At 49.5% G+C, this 22,084-nt stretch overlaps 1 protein-coding gene across 2 annotated transcripts in view; it reads left to right on the top strand.

Moving 5' to 3' along the window:
• Nucleotides 1-22,084, top strand: part of Fyn (FYN proto-oncogene, Src family tyrosine kinase) — a 207,703-nt gene that overhangs the window by 140,884 nt on the left and 44,735 nt on the right. For both annotated transcript variants that reach the window (XM_032889141.1, XM_032889140.1), the window contains 5 exons: nt 3,181-3,438; nt 7,036-7,132; nt 14,929-15,027; nt 17,533-17,636; nt 19,316-19,465. In XM_032889141.1, coding sequence (XP_032745032.1) covers nt 3,192-3,438; nt 7,036-7,132; nt 14,929-15,027; nt 17,533-17,636; nt 19,316-19,465 — 697 coding nt within the window. In that variant the 5' untranslated portion in view covers nt 3,181-3,191. The remainder of the gene's footprint in view (nt 1-3,180; nt 3,439-7,035; nt 7,133-14,928; nt 15,028-17,532; nt 17,637-19,315; nt 19,466-22,084) is intronic.

Consider the following 22,084-nt stretch of genomic DNA (forward strand, 5'->3'; position numbering starts at 1 on the left):
AGATGCTTCTCTGCCAGCTCTTCCAGACACGGACACACGGACTAGGTACATGGATGCAGTTGGTGTCTTACTAGTCAGGACTCTAGGACCCCAGTGTTTTCAGAGTGACACTGACCGTGCTGTGCAGTGACCCACAAATCAAAAGCAATAGAATGGTTAGTACACTCCATGTTGGTGGCCACAGAAACCACTGCACAAAACCAATAGAGAGATTCATATTTAGTCCAAAGGCCCAGAAGTTTGCATCACGGCGAGAAGCCTGATGACATTGAGCGCAGTCCGTGTAGCGTCTCCTGACCAGGACTGCTCAGGCTGCTGGGCCACAGGTGGGGGAGAAGACCACAAGTTCTCACACCGATCATCGTGATCGGCTCTTAGTGTCTGTATTATTCCTCGTTCCTGTCATGGCTCCTGATTCTTCGTTTAAGTCAGTCAGAATAGAGTGAGGGCGACCTGTGTAGAAGCATAGTTAACTCCAAATGTCAAGTGCATGCAACACATTCCCGCCACAGAGATTATTTTCTCCAAAATAATGTCCTGTGGTTGTTTCTGTCTGTTCAGTTGACATCTGTAGAAGGCTTAGCTCCATTCCTGGCTTGTAGGACGTGCGGGACTGTGAAGCCGCAGACCAGCAGCCAATCCCTGACTTCAGGGGATTATGTCTTTCCCTGAAACGGCCCGCACTGTGAATCGGGTGTTACACTGTGGGACTCTTTTCGGGGACTTTAGAATGTTGCCTTCTTTTGTTTGGGGAGATTGGATGTCCTGTTTTCTGCAGGAGTTCGAATAGGGGTGGCTTTGTTGCCTTAAAAAGATGGTTTGGACTGAACGTTCTCACGTTCTCATTGGTTTGGGGTTTCAGAGAAAATCGGCATTTCTCCCAGGTGACACAGCAGTAACACTGGAGCCAAGGGAGCTGCTTGTTAAGGAGGCCATTCTGTGCATTGTAGGATGTTGACAGAACCGTGACCTTACCCCACTCGATGTACAAGTGCCCTTTCCTGAGTTTTGGTAACTGAAAACATCTCCAGACATTGCCTACCGTGTCTCCCGGTGGACAGAGCTGGCAGATGTGAGTGTGACCCTGAGACTCTAGGCTCCTCAGGTCCCCTGCTTAAGCAAATTGGTGAAATCCCCAAGAAAAAACACACTTGGCACAAGTATGTTCTAGCTGGCCCTTGCCAAAGCTCAAAGCAGCGTTCTACCATGGAAGAGTTCAGATAAAGTGAGTGAGGTCTGCCGTCTGGCGGAGTAACAGCAACGGTGATGAAATACCTCAGGCGATCATGCCTTGAAGATCATTTCCTGTTGGGAACTCGTTAACATCGTTCATTGACCATAAATGAGGGAGCATCTTGGACGCAGTGTGCTGGGAATTAAACTCAAATGATTTATGAGGAAATGGGTTCCAGATTTGGTGACCTCAGCCCAAGTAGTAGGCGGCTGCCTGACAAACAGTCCCATTCTCAAGAACTTGAAGTCAACTCACCAAGCATTTGCTGAAATATAGGTTGTGAGGGCTCTGTGCACTTCCATGCCCTGGTCTAGCTTAGGAACAGCCACCAGGCATCTCCTCACTCCTGTGACAGCTCCTACATGGCCTTAAATCTCTTCCTGAGCTGCGCCAGCCCTGCCTTCCCCAGAGAGTGTACGTTATTATACACGATGCCACGTGGTTCTTATTTGACTCTTTGTTCCCAAAAGCTACTTTTCAGAGTCTTGGCAGGGACACTTACAAGTTCTCTCTGCCCCCTGTGTACTTATAGTAGTAACATTCATTATCTTTCTTGTATGTCTGAGTTCTCACTTAATCACGTACATGCCAGTAACATTAGAAAATGTAGAACAGTGGTGGCTGACCTTCCAGGACAGCCTGGTCTACATGGTGAATTCCAGGACAGCCAGAGCTACATAGTGAGACCCTGTCTCAGAAAAAGGGGGATGAGGTCAGGGGAAACAGGACATACTATTTATGAAAATCACTGGGAGAAAGGTTGGATTTAATACAGAGAGAAAGAAAAATAAAGAAATATAACACCGTACAGATTTTTCGTTCATCCGATTGTTACTTATTCAGTAATTACTGTGGGCTGGGCAATGGCAGTATATCTGTGAAGAAATGGACTTTTGTCCATGGGGCAATGGGACAAGTAGACAGGCCATCTTTTAATGTGGCACAGTGGGTTCCAAGCTGAGGGAAACCATAGAGGCCAGTGGGCACTTAAGAAAGGTACTACTCCATTGGAAAGTGGGGGGGGGGGTATCTGAGAAGGCTTCACAAAAGAAGTGATATCTTAACTGGGACATGATGGATTTCTTGCTTGTCCAGAAGAAAGGGCAGGTATGGTCAAGGCCTATTCCCAGGCAGGAAGGTAAGAGCTGAAGCAGGAAAAATGAAGTAAACGGAGCAGCCCTGAGGATGTCCCTCGGGATTCTGATAGGAGCAGCTGGATCTTTGGGGATTTGCCAAATGAGGAGCCCTGGGAAGGCAGGTGAGAGGAGGGTGGGGTAGCATGGCTCAGCCTTTCCATCCACCACTACCTCTAGACCATAGCAACGCTCTTTCTAAATGAGCATTTAAGAATGTCAAACTCCAATAGAAAATTGAAATGCTAATTAGCAGCCTTAAGTGCCTCTGCTTCTGGAGGCTATCATGACAGCCTCTGGTTCTGCCCAGTTTTACTTTCCACACAGTAACTACTTCTTGGTTTTAATACTGATCAACCTTTCATGAGTAATAAGTGCACACAGTGGGGGTGTCTGGTAAATAGTCCTTGGACTGCGTCCTGGGCTGTCCAGCTCGCCCAGTGTCCTCCTCAGAGGGCGCTGCATTGGAAGGGTTTGCTCTAGTGTTGAAAAGCTCACGTTACTGCTCATACTAGTTTTTGAGGTGACTAAAGAAAAACCTAAGAGATGGTGGGCTGTCTTTGGGCAGACACATGACAGTGTGGAATTTTTCGGGAGCACAGGCCTCATCGAGGGAAGTTGTACCTGGTAAGTAAGCATTGTTCTCTGTGCTCACCCAGAGCATGAGGAACACTGTGTTTGGCCGAGAACTGTGAGATCCCTCCTAATTCTAGCCTTTGGCCCTATTTCAGTCGGCCTGATGGGTCTCCAGTCTCCCTGTGAGAGCAGCCAGGAAGCGTTGCATGTTCAAGAGCCTCCTTTCTCTTCCACCAGGAGCTTGGATAATGGGCTGTGTGCAATGTAAGGATAAAGAAGCAGCGAAACTGACGGAGGAGAGGGACGGTAGCCTGAACCAGAGCTCTGGGTACCGCTATGGCACAGACCCCACCCCTCAGCACTACCCCAGCTTCGGTGTGACCTCCATCCCAAACTACAACAACTTCCACGCAGCCGGGGGCCAGGGACTCACCGTCTTTGGGGGTGTGAACTCCTCCTCTCACACCGGGACCCTGCGTACTAGAGGAGGGACAGGTAAGCCACCGGCCGGCCGGCAGTCAGGATGGCTGACAGCACGGCTGTGTCCCTTCAGAGCCGTCCTTGGGTGTGGATGGGGTGGGTGCAGGCATGCCACAAATGTGTGGTGGCGGTCGGAGGACAACTTCCGGGGGCTGGCTTCCTCCGCTCATGGGATCTCTCCAGGGTTCAAACTCGGACCATCAGCAGACGCCTTCACCCTCTGAGCCATCTGGCCAGCCCTTTGGCAGGGCTCTGAATTATGTTGGCAACCATATATGTTGACTCCAGTTGACTCACTTTAACTAAGGTTTTAGTCAACTTCATCCATCTTCTGCCATTCAAAACAAAAGGCCCAAGTTGAACATCCAAGATCCAAATGCCCCGGCTTTTTTGGGAGCAGGAAACCTCTTGTTACTGCCCCGAGAGTGGCTTTGGGGTGCAGGGGCAGGAGCCCTCTTGTTCCTGCTCTGACAGTTCTGCAGCAGAGGCCTCAGAACCAACTCTGGGGTGTACCCGAGTCTCCCCACCCTTCAGCCTGCCGGCCACTTCCTGCTGCCGTGGTTATTTGGTGGCATGTTCCCCATTTCCCTCCACTCGACGGTATTCCAGCCTGGTCAGCCCACGAGTTCTCATTCATCGCTGTATTCTATTGTTACATCTGTTGTTCTGCTTTTTGTGTGAGTTTTGAGACAGGCCTTCACTTTGTAGCCCAGGCTGTCCTCAGACGATTAACAATCCCCCTGCCTCAGTGAGCGTTGAAATATCATACCGGCTGTGTGTGCTCAAAGCCGAACTTTGTGTGCCAAGACCATTTCATGTTCTCTCTTCCCTTCCTCCCCCAAGGCTCCTTTTTCTTCCACGCCACAGGGGTGGGATCCACTGCCATATCTATTCGCTGACTTAGCTAGTCCTCTATAACAGATCTGGCTACATCCTCACACACGTTTCCTACAGTTCTTATAAATTGTCTCATGCATTTGTAGTCTTCCAAATACTCTCCCAGTGTGGGGACCATGGTAACCAGATATTTGGCATTATTTGTTCCAAAACTGTTTATTACAGAAGTTTAAAAGAATGTAGCGTCTCTCGGCTCATCTAGGGACAGATGCCTCGTGTCTGCTCTGACAGCTTATCATGTCTTTTTACCCAAAGAGTTGACACTGCTGAGGCTGGGGCCCTTTCTCTGTGTACAGCTTATGTGGTAGAGTTGGAAGAGACTCCTGACCTGTGGCCTTTGGACACTGTCTCTTCCTACACTCCGCTGTCAGTGTCTGTCCCTGAAGATCAGTGTCCGTCCTGTAGAACAAACCCTGTGCTCAACCCTGTGCTACAATGGCACTAGCTTACCCTCAAATCCAGCCTTCTATAAGACCCTCACCAAACGTCCATGTCCTGTGCCCCCCGCCCCCCTCCCAGTTGCCTGTAAAGGAAGCAGCAGTCTAGTGCCCTCAGTCCTTAGAAGACATAGAAGACAAAAAGAGAGCCAAAGTAGACTGCACACACACACACACGCACACACACACACACACACACACACACACACACACACACACACACACCCCCTCCACTGTGAGGGGTATTGCTGAGAGTTTTATGTTTGCTGACTCTTAATTCAGCAGACATAAGCCTCAACCCTGTTCATTCATTCATGAAGACTGCATGCGAATCCCGAGTGAGTGAACACGTCTCATCCATGACGGTGGCCAGCGTGAATCCTCGGATAGTCTTAATGGAAGAGGCCATCTGACTCCTTGTAGTCTTTGAAGTTTAAAATGCAGTGCCCTGGCACTGGAGAGGTTAAGTGCCCTGGCACAGGGGTTAAGAACCCTTGCTGCTCTGACAGATGACCCAGGTGCTGTTCCCAGCACCCCCGTCAATGGCTGAAAACCACTTGTAACTCCAGAGGGATCCAGTGTCCTCTTCGGGTCCCCAAAGGCTCTAACACATACGGTGCACACAGACAAAAAGCACATATGTATAAAAAATATATAATTTTCAAAAGGCAGAGCCCTGGGATATTAGCAGATGCTCTGTCCTCAGGTGGTTTGGTTGCACTGTGTGTCCTGGGCTCTCTGGAGGCCTTGCTGTCCCCTAAGGTGGAGAGCAGTCTGCATCTTTCCCTGCCTGCTTTGCACCCTCCTCCATCTGTAGTGCAGAATCCCTCAGTGATGGAGAAGCAGGGTGGGAAGGACTGTCTGCCACAAGGAAAGATGGCTTGGTTCTGATATTTATTATAAAAGAAGAGACATCAGTTAGTGAATATGAAGTCGGAGTAGACATGACGTAGAGGCCCCACGTTTTGCTTTAAGCCAGGCTCCTGTACTCTCAGGGAAGCCTTAGGAAAGGCTCTGAAGGAGCCCTGCTCCACGGTCAGGACGTCCACAGGGGAAAGGTAAGTTCTCCTCCGCTCTTCTGATTGCCTTTCTCCCTGGCCATGGCGGCGATCTCCACAGCAGTGGGGCACTTGGGAGAGAGGAAACCAGGTGCTAATAAGCCCTCATAGCAGGCACTTTGAAATGTGTGGAAATCAGAAGAAGCCAGATTACAGGAAATTAAAAGCTCCCTCTAGTTATCGCGTCCTGTGTAGCAACCACAAAACTTAGCAGCTTTCACAGTACCTACATTTGTGATCTCACTGTTACCCGTGTTTCTGAATCTGGAGGGGACAGCCTGGTTGGATGCTGCCAGCTGGGTGTGCTGGCTGCAGGGTTCGATCGAGTGAACTGCTTCCTCACTCACACGGTGTGGGCAGGATCCCTGGCTGGGGGCGAGCCAGTCTGTTGTCATGCTGCCACGGCACACTCCTTAATCTGAGTCTATAAGGAGTGTGACAGTAGAGAAGTCACCAAAGATGTATCACACTGTGTACTGTGTTAAGTAACTCCAGTCACTATGTTCCTAAGGGAGGGAGGACTGCACAAGGACACGAGAACCCAGGCAGGAGTCACTGTGCTCTGCCCCAGAATTCTGTCTACCATGTGGGGCAAGCCCTAGACTGAGTGGAATGCTGGGCAGATTTTGCTGTTGATAGGAAACTTCTGGAATGTGGGAAGGTCCCTGAGAGTCGGCAGATGAGAGGACCTAAGATGGACGTGAGAAAGAGGGAGTAGATCATGTGCGGGGAGGGAAACGCAAGGCAGAGGAGCTAAGGGGGCCGAAGTCTAGGCAGCGAGACCCCAGAGCTGAAGGCCACTACCACAGCTGCGGGCAGGTAACAAGGGCAGTGCAGCTTCACCTCGGGTCAGCATTCGGAGACGTCTCGACATCCCCAGGCTGCAGAGCAAGGCTCTTCCGTCCACTGCTACCTTGTTCGAGGGCTGAAAGAGGGTGATGCATTTACCCAGGCCTTAGCACAAGCCTTCGGGAGAAAGGGGTGGGGGATAGAGTGGATCCATGTCTGTCTGAGTCCTTTCCTTCTCAGCACTCATCCAGAGTCCCAGCCCCCTCTACACAGACCACGTCATAAAGCCAGCCATGGTGACACTGTATTAATTACACTACCCCAGTATGTTTACTAATGCTGTCTAAGTGTAGACTTTTAAGGATGAGACTTTAGCAAAAATGTGGTTTCTTAGTATTCCCTGTATAATGATCCCCACCCTTTTTTGGCAGGAGTGACACTATTTGTGGCACTTTATGACTATGAAGCACGGACGGAAGATGACCTGAGTTTTCACAAAGGAGAAAAATTTCAAATATTGAACAGCTCGTAAGTTTGGGCTGGGGGAGGTGAAGCACACGTGCTGTTTGGCTTGGGGGAAGGGTTCGTTCTTGTGACAAATACATCTGCTGTCTGAAGATAAAGAACACGTACCGAAGTCATTCGCTCATAGCAATCCAACTGAGTGACTTGGTGACAGAGCGCAGTACTACATGGCACTCTAAAGAGGACAGCAGAGTCTTTTCAGAATCTACTTCTACGTGTGTGTGTGTGTGTGTGTGTGTGTGTGTGTGTGTGTGTGTGTGTGTGTGTGTGCCTGTGCACTAGTATATGTCAAGCAATCAGGTGTCCTCTGTCACTTAGAGGCAGGTCTCTCCTGGAACCTGGAGTGCTGGGTTTCAGCTTGGCTGGCAGCCAGCAAGCTCAGCAATCCTCCTGCCTCTACCCTCAGGCCTCCCCTCCAGGACCACAGTTACTGGTTTGTGAGAGCGTACCTGGCTGGTGACTTGCTGCAGGGGTACAGATATGTGAGCAAGCACTCTTAGCCACTGAACATCTCTCTAACCCCAAGGTCCTTATTTTCGCATTTTAGTAAAGATCATAAAAGCACCCCCCTCCCCCAGAAAAATCCACATTCTCAAGTGACTGACACACAGCTTGGGTGCCAGAGTCACATGCCGTCTGCTCTGAGGTGATCTCCGTGTTCAGCTGTGGGTACTGGCAGAGGCCTCACTTCTCAGACTAGCAGCCCCATCCCCTACTTTTCACAACTGTGAAGCCTCTGGAGGTGGTTTCCAGAGTGAAAATATGGGAGTGTCTGTGCTCTGAGGAGAAAGCAGAGGCCTTTCGCCTACTTGAGAATGTGACCACCAGGAAGCAGATACCTGTGCCTCCGCTTTCTGTAGATAGCACAGCATCACCTCTCTCAGTCCAGGTAGTGTGCATAGATGAGGGAACCCAAGGAAAATCACTCCCAAGAAGATGGTAGTGTGGTGCCTCGGCCCCTCAAGTGTGTTGACGTGTGCTCCCCACTCATTGGGATAGACTGCCATGAAGACGGGCACCTGGGGTGGGGGTGTGTGTTGTGCTGCCCGGAAGTCTGATTGTAGTTTCTCTGACTGAACGTCAAGGCAGTTGAAGGACTTGAAGCTTGGCCCTTCAGCTCCCTCTAAAAAAGAGGCACCTAGGGGGCAAGGTAAGAGGTAACCACACTAAGATAAAGAGGAGGGGCGTGGCCTTGGGGAACTCCTTGTAACCTCAAGAGTATCTCCAGGGGAGGCCTGCCCTTCCCCAGGGTGCCCCTGGCTCTCAGCACTGCACTGGGAACAAACCAGCTCTCAACAGCAAAACCCCACACCTCCAGACACACCAGTAACTCTTCTAAATGTCAGCAGACACTGTCTGCACAGAGCAAGAGACTTTCCAAATCTGGAGCGATTGTCATCACCGAAAGAAGGATGGGTGTGTCTTGTTTTGTTTTGTTAATTTATTGAAATACCTGGCAGAAATGCATATAACCATGCCTAGTGCTAGTTTGTACAACAATGTATATACTAACTCATTGTTTGCAACTTCACACTCGAAAATGTAAAAATTGATACATTTATGTTACATGTATCTTAGCACAGTTTTTAAGACCAAAATTGACTGTATTGTCACAAACTAAGCCTGTCTGTGCAGCTGGCATTTCTTCCCCCCTCCCCTCCCCCTCCCCCACTAGAGACCTCCCGCAGACGCAGGAGTTTTTAAAATAGTAAACATCTGCCGTTTATTGGAAGCGCCTTATGCACTGGCCATGTGCTAAGTTGGGGCTGCTGTCGCTTATTCTTCCCAGCACCTGTCTGAAATATGTTCCATGACATCTGAGAGCACAGGTTAGGGGGCTGCCCAAGTGCACAGTCCTGGCAGGTGGCGAAGCCCAGGGTGAGATGCAGGGTTGGGAATTCAGAGTATGGTGTCAGGTGTGACCTTGGAAAAGCCCAGATGCCGCCATCAAAGGCAGCTGCAGCAGTCTCAGTGACTGTGGAAATGGGGAAGGTGGCTGCAGCATCGCAGAGAGGGGGAGTTCGCCTTTGATCCCTTCCCATTTACCATTGCTCTTTGTCAGTTTGAGTGTCAGATGAATGCTGCCTGTCAGAGTCTTTCGACTCTGTGTAAAGCTCCCCAGTTTGTACACTGCCCCTTCCATGGCAAGGTTGACTAGAAGCTCGAATCGCTGTAGGCCCTAGGAAGTAAGAAGTAGAGGGGATAGAAAAGGGCACAAACCATTCTAGGCACCTGTGCACACTCCTGTAGGCCTTTGTTTTGAGGTTGTAGCCATGGCCCAGTTAGTCACTGACAAAGTCAAGTCCCCTTCATTGCCCTTCGTTACTGAAAGGGTCTACAGGATCCACAAAGCGAATTTTAGAAGAATGTTTAAGGGAGGCATGCAGTCTCTCTCACTGTGCATTTTATTTGACGGCATGGTTTTTAACGGTTCCAGAGTCCGTGGTCCTCTGACCCAGTCCTCCTAGAAGAAGACATTGCTAAGGGCTTTTACTGTAAGAGTGGAATTCTTTGTCCTACATGGCATTTAAGTACCCTTTTCAGGGTTATGGAAAAGAGAAGTAAGGTTTGTACAGCAGACCCATAGCTATCCTGGAGTCAGGGGTAATAACAGGGAAGGGGATAAAAGCCACAGCACGGAGCAGATGGTGCGAACGAAGGCTCCCTCCCTCCCTCCCCCAGCCCTGGCCCTCAGCTGACAGGAGAGGAATGGGGCTGTCCTCCCTGGGGCAGCTGCCACCCCTCCTCCTGTATGTGCCCCTTCTGACTACCCCTCCCATCAGAAGGGCTCCTTCCAGTGCACACAGGGTTTGGGGTCCTCACTGACCTGTTCGTGGTTCTCAGTGTTAAAAGGCTTGAGCTCACTGCACTGTAATTAAGGTCACCGATTCTGTCTCCTGTTTTCACACTTTGCCACTGGTGATTTACCCTCCTTGAAACAGTGTGTCCTTAAAATACAGTCGGTATTTTACATAGATCGAATCATGGTCATGACCCAGGACCTACTGAAAGTTCTTTTCTATCATAATCAGAAAAAATAAGTTGGTTTGCTTTGGTGATCGGTTTGCCAAAGCTTTACTTTTTTTCAAGGCAGGGTTCTCTTTGTAGCCCTGACTGTTCTGGAACTCACTCTGTAGATAAGATTTGTCTCCAACTCAAAGATCTCCTATCTCTGTCCCCACCCCACCCCCAGTGCTGGGATTAAAGGCATGTGCCACCTCCACCCAGCTGGAAAAAAAAAATTTTTTTTTCCGGATTACCCAGACATGTGATAAAAGTTGTTACAAGAGCCTGTCTTTGAGTGAGAGGCACAGCTGCCAAATGCAGGAGGAATCCAGCATCCTGGCTGCACGGCCAAGGCTGGCAAGACACCTCCTGCCTCATCTGACCTCCCAAGTATCTGGCCTCCCAGCACCGGAGCCACAGCCCTGTATGGGACTTGTAGGATTAATGACAGGAATGGAGGAACAGGGTGGTCTGAACAAAAACCTAGAAGCTGTTCTCAACCAGGGCCTGGGGTTCAATCGTGGGTTTGTTCAGAACAGGATGACAGTGTCTTACCAGGTGTGAGTTAATCGAAAGGCTGGACTATAGGAACCGCAGCTTTACAGGCTGAAGAGACAGCTCAGCAGGTCAGGCCCGGGAACCATGCGGAAAGCCTAGTGCAGCACCACTACTTGTGGGGAAGCAGAGACAGACAGCATTCACTGCTCACCCAGTCCTGCTAAAAAAGCTCCAGGTTCCATGAGAGCCCCTTTCACAAGAAAGAAGAGAGCAACTGAGGAAGATGCCCATCTTGTCCTCTGACCTCTGTAGACATGCATACACACTGGCAAGAATACCTGAACAGCATGCCTGCCTGTGCCTGCTCGCTCTCTCTCTCTCTCTCTCTCTCTCTCTCTCTCTCTCTCTCTCCCTCCTTCCCTTCCTCCCTCCCTCCCCCCCCCTTCTCTCTCTCTCTCTCTCTCACACACACACACAGAGTAGCTCAAGTGAAGGTTGAGGGTCCTGACAGAGATTCTGCTCCACACCAACCCCAGTGCAGCAGGTCTGTGCAGGTGAATGCAGGTCTGTGCAGGTGAATGCAGGTCTGTGCAGGTGAATGCAGGTCTGTGCAGGTGAATGCGGGTCTGTGCAGGTGAATGCAGGTCTGTGCAGGTGAATGCAGGTCTGTGCAGGTGAATGCGGGTCTGTGCAGGTGAATGCGGGTCTGTGCAGGTGAATGCAGGTCTGTGCAGGTGAATGCGGGTCTGTGCAGGTGAATGCAGGTCTGTGCAGGTGAATGCAGGTCTGTGCAGGTGAATGCGGGTCTGTGCAGGTGAATGCAGGTCTGTGCAGGTGAATGCGGGTCTGTGCAGGTGAATGCAGGTCTGTGCAGGTGAATGCAGGTCTCTGTGCAGGTGAATGCAGGTCTGTGCAGGTGAATGCAGGTCTGTGCAGGTGAATGCAGGTCTGTGCAGGTGAATGCAGGTCTGTGCAGGTGAATGCAGGTCTGTGCAGGTGAATGCCGGGCTGGGCAGGTGAATGCGGGTCTGTGCAGGTGAATGCAGGTCTGTGCAGGTGAATGCGGGTCTGTGCAGGTGAATGCGGGTCTGTGCAGGTGAATGCAGGTCTGTGCAGGTGAGTGGGCGCGGCAGAGAATTCCACAGTTCTTGCCTGTTTATTCACCTAACAGAATGTAGTAGATGTTTTGAGTCTCACTGGTCCTCAAAAACCAGCGAGAACTGAGTGCGAGAAAATTGCCACAAGATATGACGTTTGCCTCATAGTATGTGAGCCTTTGTCATTTGTGTGTCACTCCTGTGAGAAAAAAAGAAAAAAGAAAAAGCCATGACCCTCCCTGGCCCAGAAACAGAAGTCCAGAGTGGTGCTGTCTTTCTTCTGATAACTGTTAGATTCTCATGTGTGGCAAACTGTTTAGAAGCCTAAGAAACAAAACAGCCGATACTAACTTAAATTGGAAATTAATGCCTCGTTAATGCCGAGTCACTTGACTAAGACTGGGCTTGTCCCAGTTTGCAGCAAGATGCATTGGCTTCTTGTCAGTGGTGACGACTCGCTGACATCACCTGAAATTGATGCTAGCTTTCCTTTAACTCAATTCAGTTAGAACTAACTTGAGGAAGGTTAGCGCGCCTTGGAAATAAGTCTGTGCCCCCAGCTCCTCATCGTTCTTCCTGGTTTGGAGCATTTCCCAGCTGGGGAGACAGGTTACAGGGAAGAACCAGTGGGCCATTTTCATTAATGATGAAATGTCTCCATCTAGTGGAATTTCAGAGCAGTAAGCATTGTCACTTAAATAAAGGTAGTGTTTAAAAAAAAAAAAAAAAAAAAAGGGGTAGTGTTTCCAGAGCCTTTTCCTTAAACATACAAGGTGGTTATTATAAACTCCACATACTCATTTATACGCTAGACTAACAACTTCCTATTTTTCTGTGGACCACAAATGGAAACAGTGCAACTTAAAATGTTAACTTTTTGTTTTCTCCTTGGTGGAGGGTAGGGGATCCGGGGCCTTGTGTGCACCAGACAAGCACTCTGCCACGAAGCACCCAAGTCATGGGATGTAAGACCGGGCAGTGGCACGCGTGTACACATGGTAGCTGGGAGGGATGTCCACACAGTGAATGACATGGCTCCGCTTGGAGACTTTTCTCTATATAAACTCTTTGATGTGTATAAAGGTTTCAAATACGAATGTGGACACAATGTGATTATTATTAAAGGGTTTTCTGGGTAAGAGAACCACAATGTCACTCTCAGGGTTGATCTGTTTGTTTAATAAGGTCAGAAAGGGAAAATTCTAGGAATTTGTTTGTTTGTTTGTTTGTTTGTTTGCTGACTCACTGTGTAGCCCTGTCTGGCCTGGAACCTACTGTGTAGACCAGGCTGTCCTGGAACCTACTGTGTAGACCAGGCCGGCTTTGAACTCAGATTCATTCACCTGGCTCTATCTCCATGTGCTTGGACTAAATGTGCCCCCACCACACCAAACCGAGGAATAGGTTTATAATCCCTAAGAACTAGAGAGATGGCTCAGGAGTTACGAGAATGTGCTGCTCCTCCGGGAGACCCAAATTTGGTTGCCAGCACCCATACCAATAAAGCTCAACCATCCATAGCCCCAGCAGGTCAGAGGTCTCTGGTATCCAAGGGCTACTCCACTCACGTGCACGACCGCAGAAAGAGGCACGTGCCTTCACATAATTTTTTTAAAATATAAATTAAAAAAAAAACTTACTAGCACTTTGGTTTTTTGGTTGTGTGTGTGTGTGTGTGTGTGTGCGCACACGTGTGTGTATACCATTCTGTTATTTATCTCATAGCCACACCTACTCAGAAGAGTCCCCATTTTGTTCTTTTATTCTGTGACTTTCTAAAACCCCACTGGGGGCTGGAGAGATGGCTCAGCGGTTAGGAGCACTGACTGCTCTTCCAGAGGTCCTGAGTTCAAATCCCAGCAACCACATGGTGGCTCACAACCATCTGTAATGAGATCTGATGCCCTCTTCTGGTGTGTCTGAAGACTCACATATATAAAACTAAATCTTTAGAGAGAGAGAGAGAGAGAGAGAGAGAGAGAGAGAGAGAGAGAGAGAACACCCCACGTCACTGGTCATTGGAACCCCTGCTCCAAAGTTTCATCTGTGGAGAACTCCGGCTTAACAGGAGGCCAGGGTGTCTACCTAGTGTAGTCGACCTGAGGAGGATCTTCTCCAGCCCAAAGCCAATAGGTTTTCTTCCTTGACTGAGCATCAACAGAGCCCAGCCAGAGATGATAAAAAAAAAAAAATTAAAGGCCTGAGGATTCTCTTGTTACCTCCACGGACTAAAAAGAGAAAAGGAGGTGATACGTCTGTAATGGTCAGAGGCTGAGGGGCCTAACTAATATGGTGACCGGCAGGCCTGTTTCCCCATCCCTCATGATTCCGACTTCATTGGTGGAGAGGCATTCATTCAGCACAGGTCATAGCCGCACTCCACACTCATGACATCTGGCCCACCCGCTGTTAATGGGAGGACGCTCACATGCCATCAACTGTCACGAATCCACGTGGGTGGATGATGGTCCTGTGTGCAGTGAACCGAGTGTTAGAAGTGCCCTTCCTGGTTCACAGTCTGAGAATTTTGCTGCAGCGACTGAGTTCACTCCTCTGTGTGTTCCCACCCGCCTGAACCTCCGGCGTCAGGTTCAGACAGCTAGGGCTATGATTGGTTGATAGAATAACATACCGTCGAAAGCGTCTGAGGAAAACCTGCCATGTGGTATTCTTTGCCTGCAGAGGGTCCTGTCTTCTTCCCACTTTGTCAGGGGCAAGCTCGCACCCATCCCTCACTGCACCTCTTACTGCTTCCCCACCGCCCCCCCCCCCGCACCAATCTTGAGTTTTTCCAAAGTAAACTGAGGCTGGTTGTGTACTCCACACACACACACCTCATTCAAGGTTGCTCCTACCCAGAAAGATGCTCCTCCTGCAAGCTCGCCCTCCCTGAGCCCTGCTCGGGAAAGTGTTTGTTTCAGGTTCTCCTGATGATGACCTGGAACTCCTCAACCTACTTCTGGGATCGATTTCTCCCCTTGGCTTATGTGGTGCTGGGTATTGGACCTAGAGCCTCATGCATGTTAGAAAAGCACTGTGGCCTCAACTCGTGGTGGTTTGGGCTGTAAAGCATTCAGCTATCTTAGGGCCTGTGTGGAAAGTTTGCAGAAGGGGCACCAGGCTGCAGAAATGCATAGACTCTTGAGTGCAGAATGCCCCGCTGGATGACGCATTCTTGTCTCTTCTTTTCCTTTGCAGGGAAGGAGACTGGTGGGAGGCCCGCTCCTTGACAACTGGGGAAACTGGTTACATTCCTAGCAATTACGTGGCTCCAGTTGACTCCATCCAGGCAGAAGAGTATGTTGTTGTTGTTGTTGTCGTTGTTTTTCTAAATGTCTGCTTTTAATTATCACATGGAATGCCAGTGACACAGCACAGCACAGGAGGGAGAAGAACTTGCCCAGTGATTAAAGGTTGAGAGGATTCAGTGCTGCTGTGCGGCCGGTGCTGTCAGCTCTGCAGAGTACACTGTAATTAACTTCATGGCCTCCTTTAAGCCGGTCCGTTTTCTTAGTTAGAAGCTTTATATGAGTACCCTAAATGAAAGCCCAATAACTCGCTCAGATTAAAATCTAATGTGAAACCGCAGCTGCAGCGTCGTTACCGAGCCTGCAGTCTGCTCCCCTGACACTGGAGGCAGATAATTAGGAAAATTAAGCCAGGAGCCCTCTGTGATAATCAGGCATACTGACGTTCTGGAAAGAAGACAAACCTTTCGGTCACAGTAAAAGTGTTTCATGAACAGGCGTGGAAAGTACACCACAGCTGCGGGCTTCATTTTCCTTTGACTGAGGTCTCCGTCCTTTTCGTGGCTGGTAGAAGTTGACCAGCAGTTATTTGGTCCAACTCTCCCGCTGGAGGCAGTTTAGGAAACTGGTAGGGGCCCCCAAAGGATAACCGACTGGTCATTGTTCATCCTCCCACCAGAGAAACTTGTAGGAACTCCTAGGAAAAGGGAGGGAGGAGGTTGGTGTCCTAAGCTCAGGAGTATGGCCTCCACCCCGGCCCCTGGACATGCCCCACCCGAAAGGGAGAGAAGGAAGTCAGTGCTCCCAGCCTCCAGCTCTTGGCTAATCTGCTGTGCATTTGTGGAGGCCCTGCAAGGAGGACTAGAAGCCTCACCCAGCCACATCCCCAGTCTGATCGGTCCCTCCTCTGTCAGTCTTTTGTATTTCCCACACTAGGATCTGTTTCTACTTCTCCAGGACTGCGGTTCTGAGCTGTTTAACCTCCCCCACCCCCATTATTAATGTGTTTCATTATCAGGAAATACATGTATTTGTACCAAATTTTTAGGACAGATTTGTAAATATCTCCCATATCTTTTCGGAATTTAAAACTTAACTACAAAGTAATGTTCCTTTGGTTTAACTGAAAATCCATGGGGACTGCATATATTTATAATAATAAGAGTTTTGTTTTTTTTTAATATTTTGACTTTTGAAGCGGAAGGTGGTTTTTTGAAAACAAAGCCTACAGTTTTTACAAGTGCAATTGACTAGTATTGTGTTAAAGCCCTGCATGGTTAGGTGGAATCTGCCGTTCTACAAGCCCTTTTGCACCCGTTTTACACAGCATTTTAGTTGAGTTACTGATACAAACCAAGAAAGACATTCCTCTCACATAGCTGGTGTCCTGTTCTTTACACCAGCTATTGCTACACTGGGATTGTGGAGAATTTTGGTGTTTCTCCAGTCACTGGAGAGCTAAGGTGGTGGGGGCTTTTCCTAGTGAAATTCTCTGACTCACAGAACGACCCGATGGTGAACTTACTAGCTGCATACAAGCATGGCAGATTGGAGCTTCATTTTTAAAACCAGTTGCTTTCATAGATAAATGTTCTAAAAGCTGCTCCCAGACACACAGATTCCGGCGGAATGCCCCAGAACTCTCCCCTGGGCTCTTGGCACTCTCAACCTCTCAGACACAACCTGATGCTGAAATGTGACCCTGAACACTGGGCATTGGTTAGGGCTCAGCAGTCCACGTGGGGAGACAAAAGGCGCATACCGGTCCCTAGGTACCTGTGAGGCCTCCTGCCATGGCACCATGTGCCATCGGTGCTGTTACAAAGGAATGTTAAATGTCTACACTGCCGACCCATTTTTAGGGACACGCTCATTAGCCATGCGCAGACCTCAGGTGTGCAGTCAGCAGTCCCTGCAGCTGCGTCAGAGAAACCCAGCTTCCGGGCACAGCCCCACACCTGCTGGGCAGGGAGAGGAAGTCAAACCCGGCTCAGATCAGAGGTAGAGCTGACTTCCTGCCTTCAGAATTCCTGTAGGTAGACATTGAGAAGAGTTATCCGTCTTCCTTCTTCATCCATCCCGAGTGGGTTCTTTTTTAAAGCAATCATGCCTGGTTGATGATCTTTGTACGAGGGCTGAGTCTTGGTATTTCCCGGGAGTTGTAATCACGCTCAGAAATCAAGGGTCGTAACGGCTGAGCTGTGGAAGCCTCTCCTGCAGTTGGCATTTCAAACAAGGTGGCAGATTTCTCTCAGCGTGCATGCAGGTGGCATTTTCACACACACACACACACACACACACACACACACACACACACACACACACACGTTCCTGTCGTCCTAGAGGGAAGGAAAACAATCCATGATTCAAGAATTTGTATGTTTTTAAGAATGGAAGAGATAGAATCAGGAAAGATTGAAAAGGGACTGAATGAAGCTAGAAAAACCAGTTTGGGGCAGTGGGAGCAACATTAGGGGCAGGGAGTTTGTGGAGGAAAATCGACATTGTTCATGTCACAAGTGTCTTCATTTTCCTGCCCGCGTCTCCCTTGAAGGTGGTACTTTGGAAAACTTGGCCGCAAGGATGCTGAGAGACAGCTCCTGTCCTTTGGAAACCCAAGAGGTACCTTTCTTATCCGCGAGAGCGAAACCACCAAAGGTAAGCTAAGGAGAGGACACCTTGCCTGCTGTTCAAATCCAAGGACTGGTCTTTGGCATGGAAAGGCTTAGCCGTAGTGCGCCAGGGTCCTGCCTGGCATGGCTCCCTCTGGCATGAGGCAGTCCTGCTCCCCAGCTCCCCTGAAGACTCTGGAACTGTATCCAGCTCCAAGAGAAGAGCAGGCTCAGAGAGAGGCTCCTCCCGAAGCAGAGGCCAATGGCTTCCCTCCCACCTTAGACTCAGTCCTGTTAGCAACTCTAAAGCTTTGTTCTCTTTCCTTTTGGTTTCTGTTGGTGGTGGTTTTTTACAAGACAGTGTCTCTCTGTGTGGCCCTGGCTGTCTTAGAACTCGCTGTGTAGAGCAGGCTGGCCTTGAACTCACAGAGTTCCACCTGCCTCTCCCTCCCAGGTGCTAGAATCAAAGGTGCCACCCAGCTAACATTTGTTTTCCTTTCCTTCCACTTTGTTTTGTTGGTGGAGGGCTTCCTTCCTCTTCCCTCATCAGAGCAGGCAGAGAGACAGAGAATGCTGGTCTCTGGCTGGCCACACCACACACTGGTGACCTGCCCTGTGAGGATTGGGAAGCAGAGCTCAGGAGCTCCCAGCTAAAGACTGACTTCCATTTCCTTTGTTCCCACCACCTGTGTGTGCCTCCTGGACCCCTGCCTCCCCACCAGCTACCTCTGTCCCCATCCTGCCTCACCACCAGCTACCTCTGTCCCCACCCCTGCCTCCCCACCAGCTACCTCTGTCCCCACCCTGCCTCTCCACCAGCTACCTCTGTTCCCACCCTGCCTCACCACCAGCTACCTCTATCCCCACCCTGCCTCCCCACCAGCTACCTCTGTCCCCACCCTCCCTCACCACCAGCTACCTCTGTCCCCACCCTGCCTCACCACCACCTACCTCTGTCCCCACCCTGCCTCACCACCAGCTACCTCTGTCCCCACCCCTGCCTCCTCACCAGCTCCCTCTGTCCCCACACCCTGCCTCCCCCCACCAGCTACCTCTGTCCCCACCCCTGCCTCCCCCACCAGCCCCACCTATGTCCCCACCCCTGCCTCCCCCACTACCTTCTGTCCCCCACCTGCCCCCCATCAGCTACCTATGTCCCCACACCTATCTCCCCACCATCCCTGCCCTCACCATCCCTGCCTCCCAGCTCCCCACCATCCCTGCCTCTCACCATCCCAGCTTCCTACACCTCCACCATCCACCCCTGCCTCCCAGCCATTCCACAGGAAATGAAACCAGGAGGCAAGCTCACCTGGAGTCTGCTCTTCACTTTCCCAATGGGATTTGGTCTGTGCAGTGTTAGACAAAACAAGAAACAGGAAGGAAACTTAGAAAAACCAGGAAGCTTTTAGTTCCAAGAGCAAAGTCACTGTATTGCTAACATCTTCCAACACTGGCAGGGCTGCAGAAGTTGTCTTTGTCTTAATAATGAACGGAGGGAGATATGTGCTGTCTGTCTGTCTGTCTGTCTGTCTGTCTGTCTGTCTCTCTCTCTCTCTCTCTCTCTCGTGTGTGTGTGTGTGTGTGTGTGTGTGTGTGCGTGCACGCATGTGGGATTTTTTAATAATTATTAATCAGAATAGTCCAGTTAACGAGGTCTACAGGTCAGACTGGCGCCCGGGTGGCTGGCACTGCTAACGCCTTGCACGTTTGCGCGTTTGCCAGGTGCCTACTCCCTCTCCATCCGCGACTGGGACGACATGAAGGGAGACCACGTCAAACATTACAAAATCCGCAAGCTTGACAACGGCGGGTACTACATCACCACGAGGGCCCAGTTTGAGACCCTTCAGCAGCTTGTACAGCATTACTCAGGTAACCTCAGCCCTGACTTGACCGCCGTCACCATTGGGAAACGGAGAGGGTGGGCGAGCACTAGGAAGGGAAGAGGAGGAGTCATTAGGGGAAACTGTCCTGTGTCCACCCCGAACAGTTAGACCTGAGTCGGTGGCTCTGCCGCTCCTCTGCCACAGACACATTTCCCTCGTGTGCTCTCCAGAAGTTCCCGCAAGCAGAAGGCAGTAGTTTAAATCTTGAAAGTTGTATTCGTGGTTCTATTTTCATAATAAACATCCTTGCACATTCTTTACCTATTGCCTTCATCACGTAATGCAGAACTATGAAAGGAAAGGGAGAGAGGAGTGGTACCTGGGCACTGGGCAGGCTCAGCCGGGGAACCTGTAGGGAGCCTCGCTTGGCATGTAACCCAAAGCAGCAGGGCTACACACACACACACACACACACACACACACACACACACTCACACATATACACACACACTCACTCATATACACACACTCACACATATATACACACTCATATATACACACTCACACTCATACACACACTCACACATACACACACATATACACATATACACACACTCACACACACACACATATACACACACACACACACACACACACTCACACACACACACACACACACACACACATACACACACACACACACACACACACACACACACACACACACATACACACACTCACACACATACACACACACACTCACACACACATGCACACACATACACACACTCACACACACACACTCACACACTGCACACACACTCACACATACACACACACACTCACACACACACACATACACACACACACACTCACACACACTCATACACACACATATACATATACACACACTCACATTCACACATACACACATACTCATATACACACACATACACACACATATACACACACTCACATTCACACATCCATACTCATATACACATACACACACACTCACTCACACATACATATACACACTCACTCACACATACATACACACACTCATACATACACGCTCACACACACACTCATAAACACACATACACATATTCACACATATACTCACACACATACTCATACACACACACACACACACACGCACACACACACACAGACACACACACACTCCTGCACGTCACCATCATCTCCCCAGAAGTAATTCTGCATCGTGGTTCCCAGCCGCTGCTTCTTACCCAGGCTTGCCTGAGCGAGGCCACAGCTCTGTCATCTCTACCTTGCGGACTTTTCTTCCTTTTTGAGACAAGGTCTCACTGTATAGACCTAGTGGCCTCAAACTCAGAAATCTGCCTGCCTCTGCCTCCTATTGCTGAGATTAAAGGCGTGCACTCCACATCTGGCTGTCATGATGACTTTAAACAAAGATTAGACACCGCTACCATTCTTCCGCTCTTCTCAGCCATTCAGTTATTGGATATATGTGCATCCGTGTGCGTTTTACTTAAATATGCAGCTCTGTGCACAGTTGTTTACTACATGACGCTTGCTCTGCTTGGTTAACAAGTGTGTCCTGCTATACAATGCATGTGTACATGACCCCTCCTTCTTCCCGAAATAAGGTCTTACTTGTAGCCCTAGGTAGCCCAGCATTTACTATGTAGCTCAAGGCGACCATTCAGAGTTGCAGCAATCCTCCTGTGCCAGCCTCCTGAATGCTGGGATTACACAGAGGAGCCACCACACCCAGCTTTTTTACCCACCATTGAAAAACACTTGGGCTGTTTTTAGTACACACACACACACACAAAAGGGTAGTCTTTTAAAAATAACACTAGGAACCACCTATGTACTGACTCTAGCCACTGATGAGCCATTGAAAACATTAACAGTGGCTGAGCCTGGTGAGTTGGGCATTAGCTCTCTCGCTCCGTGTGGGTTCTAATGGAATACTGAGAGAAATGGAGCAGAAAATCTCCCTGAGCTTCAGCGAGGTACACAAACGCCTGTACGTTATAAGGATTTTTCAAATGCCGAACTATATTTCATTACAGGCAAACATCCGCAGGATCCCCAGGGTTTGGATCATTTGAAAATAGTGTGCTGGAAAGGGCACCTTAATAACATCATAGAGCTGAAGGAGGGGCGGGCGTGAAGAGCAGTAGACGGTTTTTAATCTCGGGGAAAAAAAAAATCCATCTTGAGTTAGATTTGGTTTTATATTGGCTTTTCCTCTTCCCTCTTCTCTCTCGCACATAAAGTGCCTTTGAAATGCTGACACCTAAATAACTCCTGTCTAAACATCTCAGAAACAGATAAAAAAAAAAAAAAAAAAGTTAAGAATTCCCAGACAGCCACAGTTTGACATGGGGGGCTTTGCCCACCTCAGTGCAGGGTCTGTATGGCTTCCGTCTTTCCCTGCGTGCTTACTCTCTGTTGGCGTTTAGTCAGTCTCCCCTCACCCCTGCTAGATTCTCTTCAGAAAGGAAGGGTCAGGGGAGACCAGCGTCCCAGTAACCTGAACAGTAGCTGCTGTTCCCGCCTTTTCACATCACCGAGTTTCTGTGAATGTTGTTCATTTTTATTATTTCTTTAACCCCCCCCTCCTAAATTATACATAGGAAGCTGTTTTAAAAGCCACGTTTTTGTT

This window comes from Rattus rattus, chromosome 18 (genome assembly GCF_011064425.1).
Source record: "Rattus rattus isolate New Zealand chromosome 18, Rrattus_CSIRO_v1, whole genome shotgun sequence".
Taxonomy (NCBI): domain Eukaryota; kingdom Metazoa; phylum Chordata; class Mammalia; order Rodentia; family Muridae; genus Rattus; species Rattus rattus.